Below are 17,991 nucleotides of genomic sequence, written 5' to 3'. Positions count from 1 at the left end.
TGACAAGAAACGTTATTTCACTACATTCATAATGAGAAAATTTACAACACAATTAGATTTTCACAACGTCCTGTCACATGCCAACAAGAAATGATTAAACTAAATAGTATTTGATTTGAAATGATCCATTTAATATCTACTATCAAATCATTAATGCAAATACTCAGAAAAATATAAAAGCATAAAGCATAGCATCCGCGTGAAATCGTGAATGATAGGACTAACCATGTTTGCACCAAAACAAATAAAACAAAAATCATACCTAATCTGCACAGAACGATATGCAAATTGCATTTTATTTATCACATTGACGTGCATTTGTTTATGCTGCTTAGTTTAAGGCTCCTGCTCTATTTCTTTTCGAGATGCTTCCCATAATTGCTGTTCGATGCCCAGCTTCTTGAGCTCTGTCAAGCCTCTCTCCACTGCAATATTGTAATAAACAAAACCGTTTGATAAATAGACCTTCCCTCTGACTAATACAAACATAGGTTACTAAGCAAAAAGGTTTAGGGTTTTGCTTAGAACAGTTTGAAAATTTCATCTACAATGTCGCAATCCATTATGCTTTATGGTCAAAGTATCACGCAATTTAAAAGCAACAAATATAAATTGATTGATATCCTAGACATGAGATTATTATGAATAGATAGATAGGCGGGCTTTTGACAAATCAGGTGTATAAATAACCAGATGGAAATAATAGGTTAAATTTGTATAAACGAGGCACATGTTGAACTAATAGAGCAAAAAAATAAATAAAGAGATAAGAGAGATTATTTGACAAAAATATTAGAAACCTCTTCATCTCTGATTGTGTTAATAAATTTAATTCTCTGAAGGAGTTGAGAAAGATGGGCCAGCAATTCCTTGAATGATGATGTGCAGAAAAAGAGAAGAGTGTTTTACCATCAATAAAATCATGAGAAGTAGGAGATTGTCTAATTCGACCATGCCAAAATTGCAGTCGCTCATCAGCAATATCTTCTTCTATACCATGGGCTTTGGCTCTTCTCCAGAAATATATCAACCATGCCTACAAAAGTTAAGCTAAATTCAAAGGCTAACGAATCCAAATTAGTCATTGAATTTGGTTTGCGAATTTTTTGAAGTCTGTAAGATCTAGTCTTCTAGGCGACTCAAATTGCTCAACCAGTAAAACGGTGCTCAATGCAGGAATACAAACTACTAAAAGAATTGTTGTAGGAATAGATCTCTTATAGCATGATAAATACAATAGTGAACCAACATTAACATTGCTTAATATTTCCTAAAATGCCAGTTAAAAGAAAACTCGATATATTCTTTTCTTCAAATAGGATTAATTTATATATTTATAAACTTCAGAATAACTAAGAAATTAGACTAGATATATATGAGACTAGATTATTTGTACCCAATCTAACATTCCACTTCAAGTTGGAGCATGAATATTTACCAACCACAAACTTGTCACATTATCAAGCTATAGAAAGTGGCTTAATAAAGATATTTACAATTTGTTTGTGTGCTAATCTTCTTAGACATATCCCCATCGTGGATGAGCTGACAACCCACTTAAATGTGTTTGATGTGTTCGAAGAACATGATTATCACAATGCATATCTGTAATGTTAAAATCAAGATCTTCAAGAACGAATTTTATACACATGACCACACAGGTCATATGTGATATTGCCTTGTAGTCTGTTTTGCACTAGATCATGCTACCCCATTTTGGCTTCTTGCTTTTATACATTACCAGGAAACCTAAACATATTTAGAGGAAAAGTTAATCTTCAACCAATTCTAAATCCAACATAATTTGCATTAAACAAATGCATAAATAGTAAGGTTCTCAGGCTTCCTGTAAAGTGAACCTTTCGCTAAAGAAAGGATCCTAAACACAAACTCCTAGTGGCACTTTTTGTTGCTACGTGACCTGACTCACAACACCAAATATAAAGATATAGCTAACCTAGTAACTGAGATAAATGAGTTCGTCAGCTAGCCTTCAGTAACGAGAGAAATCTTCAATATTATCCAATTCTCGCTTGCAACTAGACTCATGTGTTGACAACCCATGGACCCAGTCCTACACATGGGAACATATGCTAAAAGACAGTTGTGCAAATTTAACAGCAGCAAGAATTGCAGAGAGTTTCTTTTTAAATTTCAATCTCTCAGTCAATATCCTATTTCTCTCTCATGAGATGTTCTTCCTTTTTTCCCATCACTTCCCCTCAATTCATCACAAAGTTGCACAGGTCAGCATTTGCCAATTATATTTTCCTCTCTTTTTTGTCAGTCCAAATAAACATTAATGACATTGATTGAGACACTATGTTACCTATAAAATTCCATAACAGAGAAACTTAAAAAACAAGATGAAAAGGAAAAAAATATATTGTATAATCTATAAAGGTGTAAACAAGTCAAGCTTAGCTGTGCACAAAATTATTTATTTACTCATCAAGCTTATTCAAGCTTGTTTATTAAAAATCTTACCAAGCTCAAGCCGAGCTCTAGCTTTTTATCGAACTCAATTTTTCTTATTTTTAACATATTATAAAGAATTTCAGATTGTAAAATTTATAAATTTTATGTATTTAAATAAAAAATTAAGAAATAAATTTATAACTAAATTTTACTTAAATTAATAAATAAATTTATTTATAAATTGTTCATGAACGTTAACAAACTAAGTTCACTAGTGTTCAAGCTTGTTTATTTTATAATTTTTTTTTAATATTGAATGAACATAAATAAGTTTTATCGAGACGAACACCAAGTTACTAAGCAATGTTTTTAAGATCACACTAATATTTTATGGTTATAGCTCAATCAGTCAATATTCATAACAATATGTTCTCAACATAGGATTCAAATATTGATACTAGATCCATACACAATAATGTCACATAATATCGATAAAAACGAATTATATGAATATTTTCAACCAAGGGTGATAGTATCAATATAGATATCATAAATTCAGAAAATATAAGTATCAGTTGAGTCGGATAGGTGGAATCAAAATCAGTAAAAAAAATTTTAAAAATAGAAAAATATTAATTAGTAATCTCAATAATCAAAACTGAATTAAAAATTATTGAGAAGTTAAATAATAAATTAATTAATAGTATTAATAATTAATAATTATTATATACCTTAAATAAGACATGGGAGGAGATTCACGAGAGCCCATGATTTGTAACTCTATTTCATAGTGGAGCAAAGACGAAGGCATGTTTTGCCTTCCTCCTCAAGAATGTTAGAAGCCTAAAGAAGACAAGAAGAAGAGGAAGCCATCGTCCTTTACCTCACGCTGACATTGCAATGTATCTACCTCCCCATCTGAAGTCCAAATGATGCTGAAATTTGTTAACATCAATAGACCCGCCTTCTCCTATTCGCCTCTCCATTGACCTCTCTGCCTTCGCATGACGTTGAAGTCTCACCTTGATTAATCGTCCTCTCAAATGCTCGAAATCACCGATTTAGATCCATTCCCTCTATCACTAACACAATGACTACACACAATACAAACTCTAGATCATTTGCACTCCCATCTATGTCCATCGAAAAAGATTCCCAAGTGGGAATTGAAAATTCAGTGAAATTCAGCAATTTCACTCCAATTTGGCTTAATTTCTGCCCATCTCAACCGATTATCTCATGAATTTAGTTAGCCTGATTAATCTAGATTTCATTAATCTTGTAGGGGTTTCTGATTTCACATCCAGAATTGGATCAGCATTGCTGATCCAACTCGGCCGATCCAGATCAGAATCGACTGATTCTGCCAACATGTTTTCAACTTTCATCCTTATCTGCCAACTAAATAATACACGATGAGAACTTTCTTCCATACATAGGAAGAGAAAGAGAAACCATCTATCTGACCAGGAGAAACACAATCATCAAAAATAATTAACAATCTATCATAAAGAACTGAAAAAGACCTGCTTGAAAGTGACATCTTCTATCTCCTCTTGGCTCAGTTCTGCAATAGCATCAAGTCATCAAGTTATTAGCACAATAACACATGAATTTGAAATTACATTATTCACATATACAAGAACAGTAAGGAAAGTCATTAGACTTCAAATTAGATAAGAAAACAATTCAGAAAGTACATATAAGAATTGTCATTACCAAATGACTCCATAAACTTTGGTTCTCCAGGTGCTTTAAAATCTGTCAAAATATTTAAAGAAAAATATGAAGTGGTTTAGGTTCTCATTTCCTCTTTTGCTAAAGACCTAAGAGCTGAGATTGCAACGTCAGAATTTAGCATATAGATCATGAGATGCACAATCCTTTTCGCATAGAAAAGATATTTAGACACTCCATGGGCATAGGGATGCTCAGTAGGAAAATAGCTGTACAAATGTCCACCATAAGGCAAGGGTAAAGATAAACTGAGCCAACTTGATCAAATAGAATACAAAGTGTTGCAGTAACTCGGTAGGATTATTCACTAGAAGTAAAATGAAGAGTACATTTTACCATTTCCAGTAGTGTACAAACCTGACAAAAATTGACGAACAAAATTTGGTCGTCGGTGTTGAGATAATGCAAGGACAACAGCATCCTCAACCTTGAAGTTAGTAATGACAAAACATCAATAGAGGATTAACTATAAACATCTCAAAGGAAAAGACTGAAGCAAAAAGATATAGAATCGATTTGATGCAAATTCATAAAGAACATATTGGAAGTTGGAAGAAAAGAAAGTGTTAAAAGAACAACTTTGGCAGCAAAAGATAATACAGGACCTTCAAAGATGTTAGTTCCAATAGGCCTTTTTCAACTGAAAGCATGCTCTCTATGTTGCCTTCCCCAGTAATATCACTTGCATCAGGTACAAGCTTACTTCGTTCAGATTCATGGATACCTATCAAACAACCAAAATCTGAGAAACCTTAACCAACAAATTCTGGTCATGTAAAACAAGTTAAAATTACATCAGTAAGGATCCTTTTAGCATATTTCTTGCCTTGGTTATATGATTCTTCCATGGACTTTTGACCAGCAGAAATAACCACCTCAAGAGGAAGAGGTGCTAATGAAGACCAATACTCATATTTTGAAACAGCAATCTCCAGGTAGAGTCCTAAGATCATTATATCAGCAATAAAATCAAAGGAATGAATCAAGCAGGAAGTTATTTATAGAATTCATAATGCACACAATAAAAAGTAAGTTTTAAAAGTTTCAGACTTTTAAAATATGTGAATAAGGTGCTGGGAATCAATATAAGAATGAAACCTCTTTTTTCTCCACGTCCTTTCATGGTTGGACTTACAGAAAAAATTTAGCAATACATGCTTGCCGACAGTGATGATCCAATGCATGTTTGACAAATGTTAATGATTTGATGCATCCTTGAAGTGTTTCTCTTTGACAATTGTCATCTAGCAAAACACCATTGGCCTACTTATGCAGAAAACAAACACAGATCATCAAGTTGTAGCTCATAACTAAATACTACAATCTGGATTGATTCATGTCTTCAAGATAATAAGTGTATGCCATCACTTCAAATATTTCTCACTTTTCTTTATTCAACTATTTTACCAACATAAATATCCTACAGTGTTTGAACATGTCCAAAAGCAGAACATTCTATAGCTGAAGAATTCAATATATTAGAGTCAAACATGTAAGATGCAAGAGACTAAAAAACAGTCAATATAGTAAAAAAATGATTTAATTGACTAAAAAATTACTGTTGATATAAGCCTTCAATAGAGCTCAATAAAGGAATAGAATTCATGTGGTCATTCTTAAATAATTGGGACAAATGTGGTTACACAATGATGATGATTCTTCAGTTCTTGATAAACATATTATTACAATCTTATTTTTGAAGTAACAAGCCCTCCTTAATTGTAAATTATCATAGTCTATGCTGAAACATAAGTTGATCACAGATGATAAGTGCAAACAATTATGATGTGTTATCGAGAAATTGGAAATTTAAGATGCAAAACAAGAATCACATTATCAGGAAAACAAAATGTGGAATGATAAGTATGAAACACTGTAATCAACAGAAAAATAATGCGGAAAATCTGAAAGATCCATCTAGCCTAGCTGTTATTCTGCAGGATAGAGGAAACAAGCTATACAATTGAAAGTCAAAACAAAAATATTTATAATTGCAAATACACAAACTGATTTACCATAATAAACTGCTAAGCCCCAGTAGCGAGCAAGCCAACATCTCTTCAAGACAACTTGTTCCTGCAGACATTGAACATGTATATTGATATAAGATATCATTACACAAGCAACCATGATGACCACACATGCTTGCAATGATTTTCATAAGTGAAAAAGTAAAAGGGATTGTCAATATTCCTATCAGGGAAAGGCACACCATCTCCTCCTGGGATAAAATCATCCTTTGTGTCATTAACTGAAGAGACTTTGCTTCTGACTCAGCTTGCCTGAGCTGTTCTTTTGCTACGACAACTTCTTCCTTAGCAGACTACTCACGACATGTAAACCACGGAAAAAAGAATTGATTAGCAAACCATCTAGTAGCTACACATCAACTCAAGAACACCTAAAATAAGCGACGAATGAAATTGACAATAACACCTCTACTTCTTTCTTCATTGTTGCTATTTCTTCATCTTTCCCATCTTTATTTTGCCTGGTAGCTTGAAGTGCAGCCTGGGATGAAATAGATATTTTGAAACAGCAGAATATAACAGGAATCATACAGTGGCATATGCCTCTATCCACATGGAAGTAAATCAAATTTGATGGTCAATCAAGATTATCAATATTTGTTCCAATGTTAAACCCATGCCTTGCTCAATAATTTTCATCAATGTTCTCTTTAGTATATAGAACTTTTTGACGTGAGAATCATATAATAACAAGTTGACTACAATTATAAACAAGTCATTAATCAACTTCGCTAACATCACTTACACTAACAGACTAACAAAACAGTTCTCAACTAATGGTCTCACTGATTAGTGTTAGGGAAATTGATGTGGTTATATGGATCCATTTGTAAATAACATATATTACAAGGGCCTAAATGTAAGATTGTGTTGGACAATCTATATGGGACTACCAAGGCAATTAAGCCTTAATATTTCCCTAAAATGTATATGGTATCAGAGCCACCAAAGGTTGCCAACATCTTTGTTTTATTTGATCACAACATCATCGATTTCACTCTGTGCTGCTGATCCCTTCTCTCTGCAGTTTGTATTCTACTACAGCATTCTTGTGAAGCCTAGAGCGTTCTTCTCCTCCATTACTGTCAACTTTGTCATCCTCCTCACAAATGATCAGGCAGAGAACTGGATAAGCATCATCAGACGATCACTGCCACCTCATCCAGCATCTCTGGTGGTCGATCCTTCAGCCTCTTCTCCTGAGCGATAGATTTCTTTTTCCAGTTTTTTCCCCTCATCTACATTTTTCCTCAGGACAGCAGAAGACCCAGATCATTTAATTAGATTGCATCCCAATCAGATCTAACCCACTAATTGATCTGATTGAATCAGATTAGTTGGTGTTTTCATTTTAGTGCTTTCACTGTGATAAATGTGAAGGCAATCTGCTTTTTTGTGCCTTCTATGATTTCCTTTGTAGATAAAGTTTAATTGAAGCTATTTCTTAAAAATAATAGCTACATAAGAGGAGAAATGACAAGTTCAGGATCCCACTCCTACTCCAAGGTATAGTGATTCATCAGATGAATGACTCCCAAAACTCACTCCTTTCCATAGAGCCGAGAAAGCCTCATAGAAGAATGTCTTCTCTAACAAAAGGTATAAGAAAACACAAAAAGATGAGAAGAGTTATCAGGAGCTCGTAAAGAATGACATTCCCTTCGATTTTTGAGCCCTTAAGACGTTTAACTTAAGGACCAGATCATATGAATTACAAGAGAATTCATGCATTACATGTCAAGAAAACCACCAAGGTATATAGAACCAGCTTCAAGTTGTTGAACTCACCAGTCGACTAAAGCATGCTTCAGTTGACCGATCAAACTTTTTCAGCCATTTGCATAGCCAATGGTCTTTTAGTCAGTCAACTAGAAAGGTTTCCAGTTGACTGGAGATCCTTCCAACAGACAACTGATCACCGGTCCAGTTAATTGGAGTCCGAATAGAAACATTATGTTATTCTAACAGAGTTTATAATTGCCTGTTGAGTCAACTAAGGCTCACATAAAGTCAACTGAATATACTCGGAGATATCAACTTCACTCAGCTTTTACTCTCGTAAGCCTATGCAAAGCTCAAGATCGAAGTCCAGTGCCAACTATACCCAGAAATCTATTATTCCTTGGTCAGAGCTCTCTATAAGTCTCTAAGCAGCCTCTACCTAGCCATACACATCATCTCTCATTGATGTTGCCTAAAATGGTGAACCCCAGAATTACAATCACCTCTGACAACTCACCAGCATCCAAGTCTTTATCCTGCATATTATCCTCAATGATGTTGCCTAAAGATTTTTACTCTCTAGGTCTTCAACTTTTTCATGCTCCTCGTCCTAAAGTCCACTGCACAAGGAAATTTTTATCATTCGAATGTTCATACAATTCTTCTCTAATCACCTCTGATTCCACCTTGTTTTGGACCTTTGAACCATTAAGCATAAAGCCAACCGACTTGACTACATCAAGTCACGAGCTCCGCAAGCTTCATGTGCACTCTGTCAATTCTTTGTAAATTTGATGCATATATTAGTACCATAGAAAACTTAAACTTTTTGTTAACCACATCAAAACAAGATGTACAAACCTGATGACTTAGGAACATCATTGCACCAACTCCTAAGAGGTCCTAGGATCAAGTATATCTATGATAAGCTTAATCTTCATGTTATTTTTAAGTCAACCTGCGGGGACGTGTTAGAGACTTTGATATGGTTATATGGATTTATTTGTAAATAACATATATTACAAGGGCCTAGATGTAAGATTAAATTGATGAATAATATATATATATATATATATATACAGAAATGCTATGCTACACGACAGGAAAATACACGACCCATGCGCGACATCACGACCCCCCGCCGTCCGTCCGACCACCGTCGCCGCGCCGTCTGGCCACCGTCGGTCGTCGGCTCGGCCACAATCAACGCGCCGCTCGCCAACGCGTCGACCGGCGCCGGATTCCGACCGGATAGTGGCCAGAATCCGGCGAATTCGGCCGGAAACCGCCGAATCCGGCGCGCGGCCACTGGCGGCCAAATCGCGGCCGGAGACTGGTCGAGGAAGGACCGCCAACGGGATTCCGACCACTATCCGGCCGGAATCTGGCGCCGGCTGACGCGCCGGCAAGCGGCGCGTCGATCGCAGCCGAGCCAACGGCCGGCAGTGGCCGGACGGCGCAGCGGCAGCGGCGAGAGGTCGGGGCCGGATCACTGTACATTCCCATATTTGGACGGTCAGATGCGGTGCGCGATCACGTGATGAACGGTTGATTCGGCGTCACGCACGGGCGCGCAAGAAACAGGCGCGCAACATAGCAGGACTCTATATATATATATATATATATATGCAAAGCAATATGACAGAATTTTGATGTAATGGCAATGAAGCTAATGCTGCTATAAAGTCACCTCTCTTTGCTGGAGTGCTGCTTCCTTTCTGCCAATAATCAGCTGAAGATTATAGTTTCGACATAGAGAACTTGGTTATGATGTGAACAAAGTCTGTTACTACCTGTTCAATAATCGTGCTTCCAAAGATACACCTTCTCCAAGGGCAGCAACCTGCAAAGACAAAATGCAAAAGGAAATTTCCATTTTTATGTATGAATATAATTGAAGATTAACCAAGTGTTCAACAAAGATCTTAAAGATTGAAAATGTTCAGATATTGAATTCTGAGATAGCACAATCATTGAGGTAGCAAAAGAAGCCTAATTGTTTGGCTTACGAATTAGCATTATGCTTTATGCATTTAGGACATGCATCCTGGTGGTTGGATTGATCATGGTCTAAAGCAAAAAAATAATTGAAATTAGGTTGCTAGCATCCTAGGATCAAGGAGTTGCAAATTTGTGTAGGTTGATCAGATGTGATTTAGCAGCTCATGCAGCAACAGACATAACAAACTAGAAAACTACAGCTAAGCTCCATGAATGCTGACCTGCTTCTCAAGCTCTTTTGCCCGGGCCTCAGCTTCCTCACGTCTCTCTTCAGCAAGTCGCAACTGGATGAAAAAAAATTAGCAGTTTAATGGCACAAAAAAGAACTTTAAATCTTTTTCTTTTCTGGCGATATTAAAGAAGTATACCTTCTCAATAATATTCTCATTTTCTTCTTGGAGCATATCTAACTGTACAATAAGCAAAATCAGTCTCCAAGATTCTTTTGAAATTCCTTGCCTTTCTCTTGAAGAGTTAAGTACACCTTTGATAGTTGATTATATCAAAGAAAAACAGTATGACGATAGTGTGATACCTCATCCTGAAGTGCAGAAGCTTGTCGATGAATTCCTGTTCCCCTCGGGTTCAAATGTTTCATATCTGATGGAAATCTGCAACATATTTCAAACAGCTTATACATGAATTGAAATAGTGAGAATAGGTGTCAACCCATATAGACACATGATATGGTTTGGCATGGGTCAGAAATTTAAGCACCAGGTCATGAAATTTTATAACAAGCATCTCGACTAATGATTTTTTTTACCTTATACCAAAATAACTATATGTATAAGACCATTAGTTATAATAGCATTCTAGTGATATTGTTCTCATAATTTTGTAAGGCTCAATTAAATAATGCTTCTAAGACATCTAGCCTTGGTATTTATTTCTCCACATTTTTATTAATATACGATGGTTAATCACTAAGAATTAGACTGATATAATTGGAATGAACAAAGAGGTACAAGATATGGATATATCTCAAAATTTTCTAACTTTAGTGTCATTCCTCTTTACCATTATTTGTGCTTCAATTGGTGCTTCCTCTCTTTCCGCCCTCTTTTTATAGTGTTTCATCTCTCCTTATGAACAACAAAAGAAATAGAGGGGCAGGGCGCATCATGGAAGGTCAATACCAATTGATTTTTATTGGCACCAGCAGCAAAGTGGTTACCTGTGCCATTACATATCAGTATTGATCATCGATTAGAATAAATGTGTGTCCACCATGTCAACCAATTTCGATCAACACTTAAAGTTGTGTCCTTAATAATATTGAAACTTTCAAAAAGGAATGCAGAAATTCACCAAAATATCAAAGCATGGAGATACTCACTTTGCACCCAAAGTCAAAACAAAAGGTAACCCTTCTGGTCAGTCACTTGCACACAAGGATTTTCTCTTTTTGTCCAGAAGCTTATTTTAAAAAAGAAAGAAATTTTATCCACCATTTGGTCCATTCCTCTCCATCATTAATTATTTTTTATTTCCTCAAATTGGAGAATTTATTCCTCCCTGTTCTCCCATCTTCTCTCTTCTGCCCCCCTTTGATCTTTTCTAATGAGTTATTCATCAAGTCCAAGGCACACAGAAGTGATGGTGTGAAATAACCGATCACAATGTCTAGACCATGTTAAAGAATACTACTGTGATGTATCCAACCAAATACACAATCATCAAATTATATAAAAGGTGGCAGATTGTTCAAAATTATGCAATGAAGGGGCATCATACTCATGAATTATTTAGTTACCCTCAAAACCAGAAGTTAAATTTCTGGTGGATGATTAGAAATAGAGTTTCGAATGTTATGACATGAAAACACATGTAATATGTCAAGAAATGTCACCACCTTTTCTCGCTGCATGTATCCACAGGAGGTTCAGTTGGTGGAATAGGTGTTTGGGTCACAAAGGTTGTTTTACTAGGAGGCACCAAGGGCACCGAATGAACAGAAATTGATGGTCTTCCAGCTGAAGAGGCATGGACTGAAGGATTATGATCTGCAAAGTTCTGACCTAACTAATAAAAAAAAAGAGGAACAATTAACTGGAATTCCTAGAGAACTTTCCACTATAGAGTAAATTGATACATAATCACAAATAACAGAAGAAAAGACTGCCTATTAACTTTTCAAAAGCTACAAGACAATGTTTAACTGGCAAGAGAGATAAAGAATCAAGATTCTGTGTGCCAAAATAAATAAATAAAGCTATTACTGTTAAGATGGGAAAAGAAGTGCCAAAGAAAAAAAAAGCTCCAAATTTGAATAGGCAATAATAAAGTGACTGCCAAAAAAAATTTATTGTGAGCAAATCCTGAAAATAGTAAAAGAGAATTGGAAAAACCTAAGATTAAAACATGCATGCCAGCAGTATGAGGCCAAGTCACCACATAATATATGCATTATACAAAAATATATACAGAAACATGTGATCTTATTTGAAAAAAAATCTTAACAATGATTGCACAAGTTCTAATTAGATGTTACTTATTTATGTGTTTAATCAAATTAAAATGCATAAAAGAAATTTACACATACTACATGATTAACAAAATGTAAATATCAACCAAATGTTTAAATATATGTAAAAACTCATCAAATAATTGTTCCTGTATACTTATCACACTTTCTCTTCTTTTTTTTTTTTGGAAATCATCTAAATTAAAAAGCTATATGTATCTACACATGAATATTCATATTAAATCAAATGGCATATGAGCAGTGAAGTACTGGCTGCAAATGAATCACACTTTTTATAACAAAGTTATTATTTGTTTAATTCGCCAAATCTTGCAGTTTGAATCAATCAATTGTCGACTCTAAAAGCTAATGTGATAGCAGATTAGTAGAAATCACAGTGCACAAAATTGCTAAAATCATTTTTGTCAGATAGCAACTTTGTTTATTAACTTTGAAAGGCATTCAAGATAATCTTCACAATCAAGATGTCAATCAGTTGTAGTTAAAATTACCCACATAACTCAATGCACAGCTGGGATGTTGACACTGTCCTAGGTGGATGTTTAACAATGTGAATGGGGTTTAATCCGAGGGTTGAGTAGCAATTCAGAAGGAGCCACGTGTCCAATCAAGCTGATCAATGGTGAAGGTCCACCAAACCAACTAAGCTAGCTCCACCTGGATGTTGAGCCATGTGGAGCTCTTCCATTTGTTAGGCACTCAGTCAAAGACCTACAAAAGGGTGCTGAGGACAACATTGAAGGGAATTTTCAGAGACTTACTACGGTGACAATAACGGCTCCAGATGATTCCCAAATGACAAGTTATCACCATGACCACTTTGGTTCATGCTTGTCTTCCTTGTTATTTCTACTTCAGCATAATGGGTCTTTCCATTTTTTTTACTCCACTCCACCTCCGTATTGAACTGTAGATTCAACCTACAAAACAAAACCCAAGACCAAAATTCAACCCAACCCCTATTCACCTTAACCGAGTTGGATTAATCTTGGACGGTTTCATTCCATTTTCTGCACAGATTCTAGCAGCTCAGCCAAGATAAGTCGATGCCATAGTTACCTCGAACTAGCTCCTCTCACCTCAGCGTACCTTAGTCAACAGTCCTAATCGAGGTCTAATTCAATTAGCAGGTTTTACTATCCATTGTGATTTGCCCAAACAAGATCAATTTAATATAATTAGCTCCAACATCCAAAAAATTCTAACTCAAAAAGAATCTGGTTTCACCTGGAAGTTGATCTATTGCACATTTACGAATAAGAAAAATCTTCGCCTTATTTCAAAGCAACCAAACACGTAAAATCAACTAAAAAGTCACTTGGCATTCAGGAAATTACCGCGGGAGAAGGAGATCTATTAGCCCTCGCCAACAGGGAAGCCCCGCCGGTGGGCGCGCTCTCATTGCCATCCGCCGCCAGGCGCGAGGCGCCGTACCGGAACCCCATTCCCCCCGCGGACGGGATCTCATCCTCCAGCTCCTCGTCCTCTTCCTCCTCGGCGGCGGCGCTCTGCGAGGCCATGACCTGCGCGAGGCGCGCGGCGGCGGCCCTCGCCGCGACGTTCTGCGTCCGCCTCACGGCGGAGAGGCCCGACGCCGAGGGCGAGCGGCGGTGCGCGGGGGGCATCCCCGGAGACGAGGAGGCGGCGTTGTTCGGCACCCCGCTCCCCGGCCGTCCGTACACAGGACTCCCCGCACGCAGGCGCTCCATCGCCACCTCCCGGTTCATCGAGCGGCCTTCTCCCACCTCCGAAACGGAGAGGACTCGAGCATACGGAAATGTAGCGCGGCAGCGAAGCACTCGACGCGCGGAAAGAGAGCGATGTTTGCGGTGTAGTGGATGCAGCTACCGTCGGTGAGAATAAGACTGGCTGGATTAGTTAGCACGTTCAAGTCCGACCGGGAGAGAGAGAGAGAGAGAGAAAGCGTGAGTGTCAAAAGTAGCCGTGCGTTGCGTCTAATTAGTGAGTCATGACGTCATTATGAAAATAATTAATTAATTAAATCAAAATGTATGTCAATATTGATGTGGTAAGTCTTATCTGGACTCGACGTGGACTCGACGTGGCAGGGTAGGTCAATAGGCAATCCAACTTGATTGGTCCCGAGGTCCACAGTCTTGCTCAGGCTCGACGTGGCCGGGTAGATCAACAGGTAGTTCGACTTGATCGGTCCCGGGGTCCATGGTCAACGTTGTCCTAGGAACCCAGGCCTAGATATCCCGGGCACGATCCATCTAGTCTGTCTAAGTAACCCTGTCTACCCGGCCTGTTTGGTCTCTCAATCCGTTTACCCGAGTAAGCTTAGTTATGGCTGATCTCGGGTAAACGCCTCACTCCGATATCAACACGCAAGTCCTTTAGTGATCAGTCTACTTAGCTTACCCATACTAATCGATTTACCTGGCCTGCACGAGCATTTACTCCCTCTACTCGGCTGAGCCCAACTAGCGTCGGTTCCGGGTATCTACAACACTCCAACGTCATCGCCCGGGTCACCCATCGCTTAGCCTGTCTTGGTTTACTCAATTTGCTCAGCTCACTCAGGCCATTCAGCCTGCCCGACCTGCTCGTCATAACACTTTGTTTACCTTGCTGATCCCCACTGTGGCCGGTCCCGGGTAACTTGCCTAGTGCCGCCGTCAGCAATCAGATCACTCAGGCTACTCAGTCTACTTGGTCTGCTTGACCGTCCAATCCGCTCAACTTACCCGGATAATCTCGACCATTGTCGGTCCCGAGCATCCCCTCCCACTCCAACATCAACCCAGACTCAAGTCTTTAGCTAACAGACAAATATAATCCAGACAATCAGGCGTGTGAACTGTCGTACAGGGGAAAGGCTATGGTTATGTCTCCACGCCTCACCTCGTCATTGCTGCCAACTTTCTACTCACAACTAAACGACAAAAGTGACGTACAGCATCGAGCCGCAGAGCAGTTATAAGCATATCGTCTCTGTTTCCTAGATGCCGCCCTACCGACGTAGATGTTAGCAAAGCCCAGGTTGTGTCCCCTCCGGATACCACTATAGCCTGCTCTCCTGACAGATGGATGTTCGCCTCATAGGTATATCAATTCTCATACAGGTACAAGTTTTCTCTCTCGACTCTTGCATACTGCTACCACTATTGATACTTCTTCTTCCTGCTTTCATCTTCGCCGGAAATTGACTTGAGTATCGGAGTGACCTGCCGAAACTCCCCGACACCAGCTAATCCGTTCGTTTGTAGTGATCTCGTAGGTCTCCTTCCTACCGGGATCCGCTAAGGTTGAAGTGGCATTTTCTTGACTGATGGATTAACTATCGGCGGCATTTGATCGGAATAAATATATTTTATTAAAAATTGAATAATGAAGTAACTCGTTGAAAAAAGAAACTCCCCGTTATTGCTTCATAAACTTGGTTGAACTTTGGCTAATTGATTTGGTTTATATTACACTGCTTTTTGGGGAAAAGGTGGAGGCTAATTAGTCCAAAAGTGGATGGTTATCTATTGACTTAAATGTTTGGTGAAATTATTAATTAACTTGTGTGTCCTTGGTGATCTATTTGTTAGGGAGTAATGATAGTGTAATGCTTGGCTTGGCTTCAAAGATTGATTTGAACAAACGAACAACCAGATGGGCTTGCCATCATGAGCTCCATTAGTTTTGTTAGGAATTTATGGTGGGGCCAAAAAGGGGTGGTGCACTGTCCATGAATTTGTACTCTATTTCTAAGCATTACCTCAAAATTCAATTAATATGGTTTTATTTATTTTTATTTTATTAAAAACTTTATCTTAAAACTATAAATTTGTGTTATCGATTTAAAATTAAACTATACTTTTATTGATCTGATTTATTTTTTTTATTTTAAAAAATAAATATTTTATTCCGTAATCATGTTTGGTCCCAGTTGAGTCATGCACAGGCTGACCGTAGCTTCGGCCCGAATCTCGTTTGGCCCAGCAGACTGGATAATGAATTATAATTTTATTCTAGAAAGCAATAAAAGATTTAATAAAAATTTTCAACAATTAAAAAATTATAAAAGAATTGAAGAACAAAAGAATTTTGGTAGTTATACGTACCCATGATCAGCACTATTTTTTATGAAAATATTTTGATGCACTTCTTCACTTTTAAAAGTATAGAAGTATATTTTATTTGAAACACTTTTGTTTGCCTTCATTCTTTTATATAGGAGAGAGAGCATTATGATACATTTCTAACTATTTTAGCACCGGGATAAAATGTTATTATAACAGAATTTTACATGACATTTTAAAAGGAAAAATAGGTAAATCTAAGCATAAAATAAAACTTGATATTTTACCAACAGTACACCTAACTTTACCAATTATCCAAAAGGGAGCCTAATTTTATATTTATTAAAAAGCAAATTTATTGAATCATGATCTATGAAATCTGAACCATCCACCTTCAAAATTAATTGGAACATAAAAAATTATCTTACAAACACCCTTTCCACCTTTGATTTCTACTTAGTCTAAATGCGCTGAATTGCTCCACTTATCCAAACTATACTAAAGTATTTCATTCTTTTAACAAATAATTTTATCCAAAAATATTGATGGCTTTAAAGGTTCAATTGTAAAAATGATGAAATTTATCATCCAACGATCCCAATGTAGTCAATCACACAACCATTTATAAAGAAATAAATTAAAAAATTATAATTGATCAACAAAGGCTTTAAAAGCTCAAGGTTCATATCAAATTGATATTGTTACATTTTTAATATTTTCTGTATTCATGTTTTTTTTTCAGATTTACTATCAAATTTTTTTGATTAACTCTGTTGATTAAAGGTGTTTGATGACTTTAAAGGTCTTAAATTCATATCAAATAAATGTCATTATGCTCCTAGTGTTCTTTAAGTTTGTCTATATTTTCTTTCTAAATTTTATACCTTTTAGTAAAAAATATTTAATACTTTAAAAATCTTAAATCCATACTAAATTAAAATCATTACACTCTAGTGGTCTACTAAATTTGTACATGTTATTTTTTAAATCACAAGTCTTTTAGGATTATTAAGTACTTTTAACCAAAATATTTAATGTGTCTAAAGGTCTCAAAAGAGTATTATTGCATTCCTAGTTTTCATCTAAATTTTTGGGGGCATATATGATTATTAAGTGTTTGATGACCTAAAAAAACTTAAATTTTTTGTCACATTGACACCCTTAAAGAAAACAAATGGGTAAATTTAAAAGATCATTAGGAGTACAACAATGTCAAGGGGATGTTGTGGAAGACTTTAGCAATGTCAATATTATGTACACTAAATCCACTTATAGTCATAAACTTCTCTTAGGGAGTAATGCTATTGCTTGAGGGTCTCCTAAACAAGCTATAATCGCTATAACATCAAACTAGTAGCCATTGATACTACCCTACCTGAATCTTTTAACTTCACTACTACTACTACTATAGCCATTGATACTGTCCGATCTGAATCTTTTAACTTCACTACAACTACCAAACACGCAAACATAAATCACCAAAGTTTAGTGAGTAGAGACATCAAAGGGATCTATTTAGGTTTCCCGTTCACAACGGGCGAGGATAAAGCTAGCAAGGACTTGT

At 36.8% G+C, this 17,991-nt stretch overlaps 1 protein-coding gene across 1 annotated transcript; it reads right to left on the bottom strand.

Annotated features, from left to right (window-relative positions):
* Window positions 1-179: 179 nt before the first annotated feature.
* Window positions 180-14,213, bottom strand: LOC141839970 (coiled-coil domain-containing protein SCD2-like). Its single transcript, XM_074727842.1, has 17 exons — window positions 13,734-14,213; window positions 11,764-11,933; window positions 10,444-10,519; window positions 10,277-10,318; window positions 10,130-10,192; window positions 9,701-9,750; window positions 9,598-9,625; window positions 6,592-6,666; window positions 6,368-6,478; window positions 6,171-6,231; window positions 4,975-5,098; window positions 4,761-4,866; window positions 4,513-4,582; window positions 4,138-4,179; window positions 3,945-3,985; window positions 910-1,036; window positions 180-425 (listed from the first exon to the last, which is right to left on the bottom strand). The coding sequence occupies exons 1-17, from the start codon at window positions 14,121-14,123 to the stop codon at window positions 337-339; spliced, it is 1,665 nt and encodes a 554-aa protein (XP_074583943.1). The 5' UTR covers window positions 14,124-14,213; the 3' UTR covers window positions 180-336.
* Between the last annotated feature and the right edge of the window lie 3,778 nt (window positions 14,214-17,991).

Source organism: Curcuma longa, chromosome 11 (genome assembly GCF_044706935.1).
Source record: "Curcuma longa cultivar G26 ecotype Majalengka, Jawa Barat chromosome 11, ITB_CL_G26_1.1, whole genome shotgun sequence".
In the NCBI taxonomy this organism is placed as follows: Eukaryota; Viridiplantae; Streptophyta; class Magnoliopsida; order Zingiberales; family Zingiberaceae; genus Curcuma; species Curcuma longa.
This window is presented reverse-complemented; position numbering and strand designations above follow the sequence as displayed.

What these genes read in the sequence shown, in the direction of transcription:
- LOC141839970 (XM_074727842.1), bottom strand. Translation starts at nt 14,123, where the DNA reads ATGAACCGGGAGGTGGCGATGGAGCGCCTGCGTGCGGGGAGTCCTGTG. An exon ending in ATAGATCTCCTTCTCCCGCG is followed by an intron (nt 11,934 to 13,733) that starts GTAATTTCCTGA and finishes TTTTTTTATTAG; the next exon opens with TTAGGTCAGAACTTTGCAGA. An exon ending in GGGCTTAGCAGTTTATTATG is followed by an intron (nt 5,099 to 6,170) that starts GTAAATCAGTTT and finishes TAATGATCTTAG; the next exon opens with GACTCTACCTGGAGATTGCT.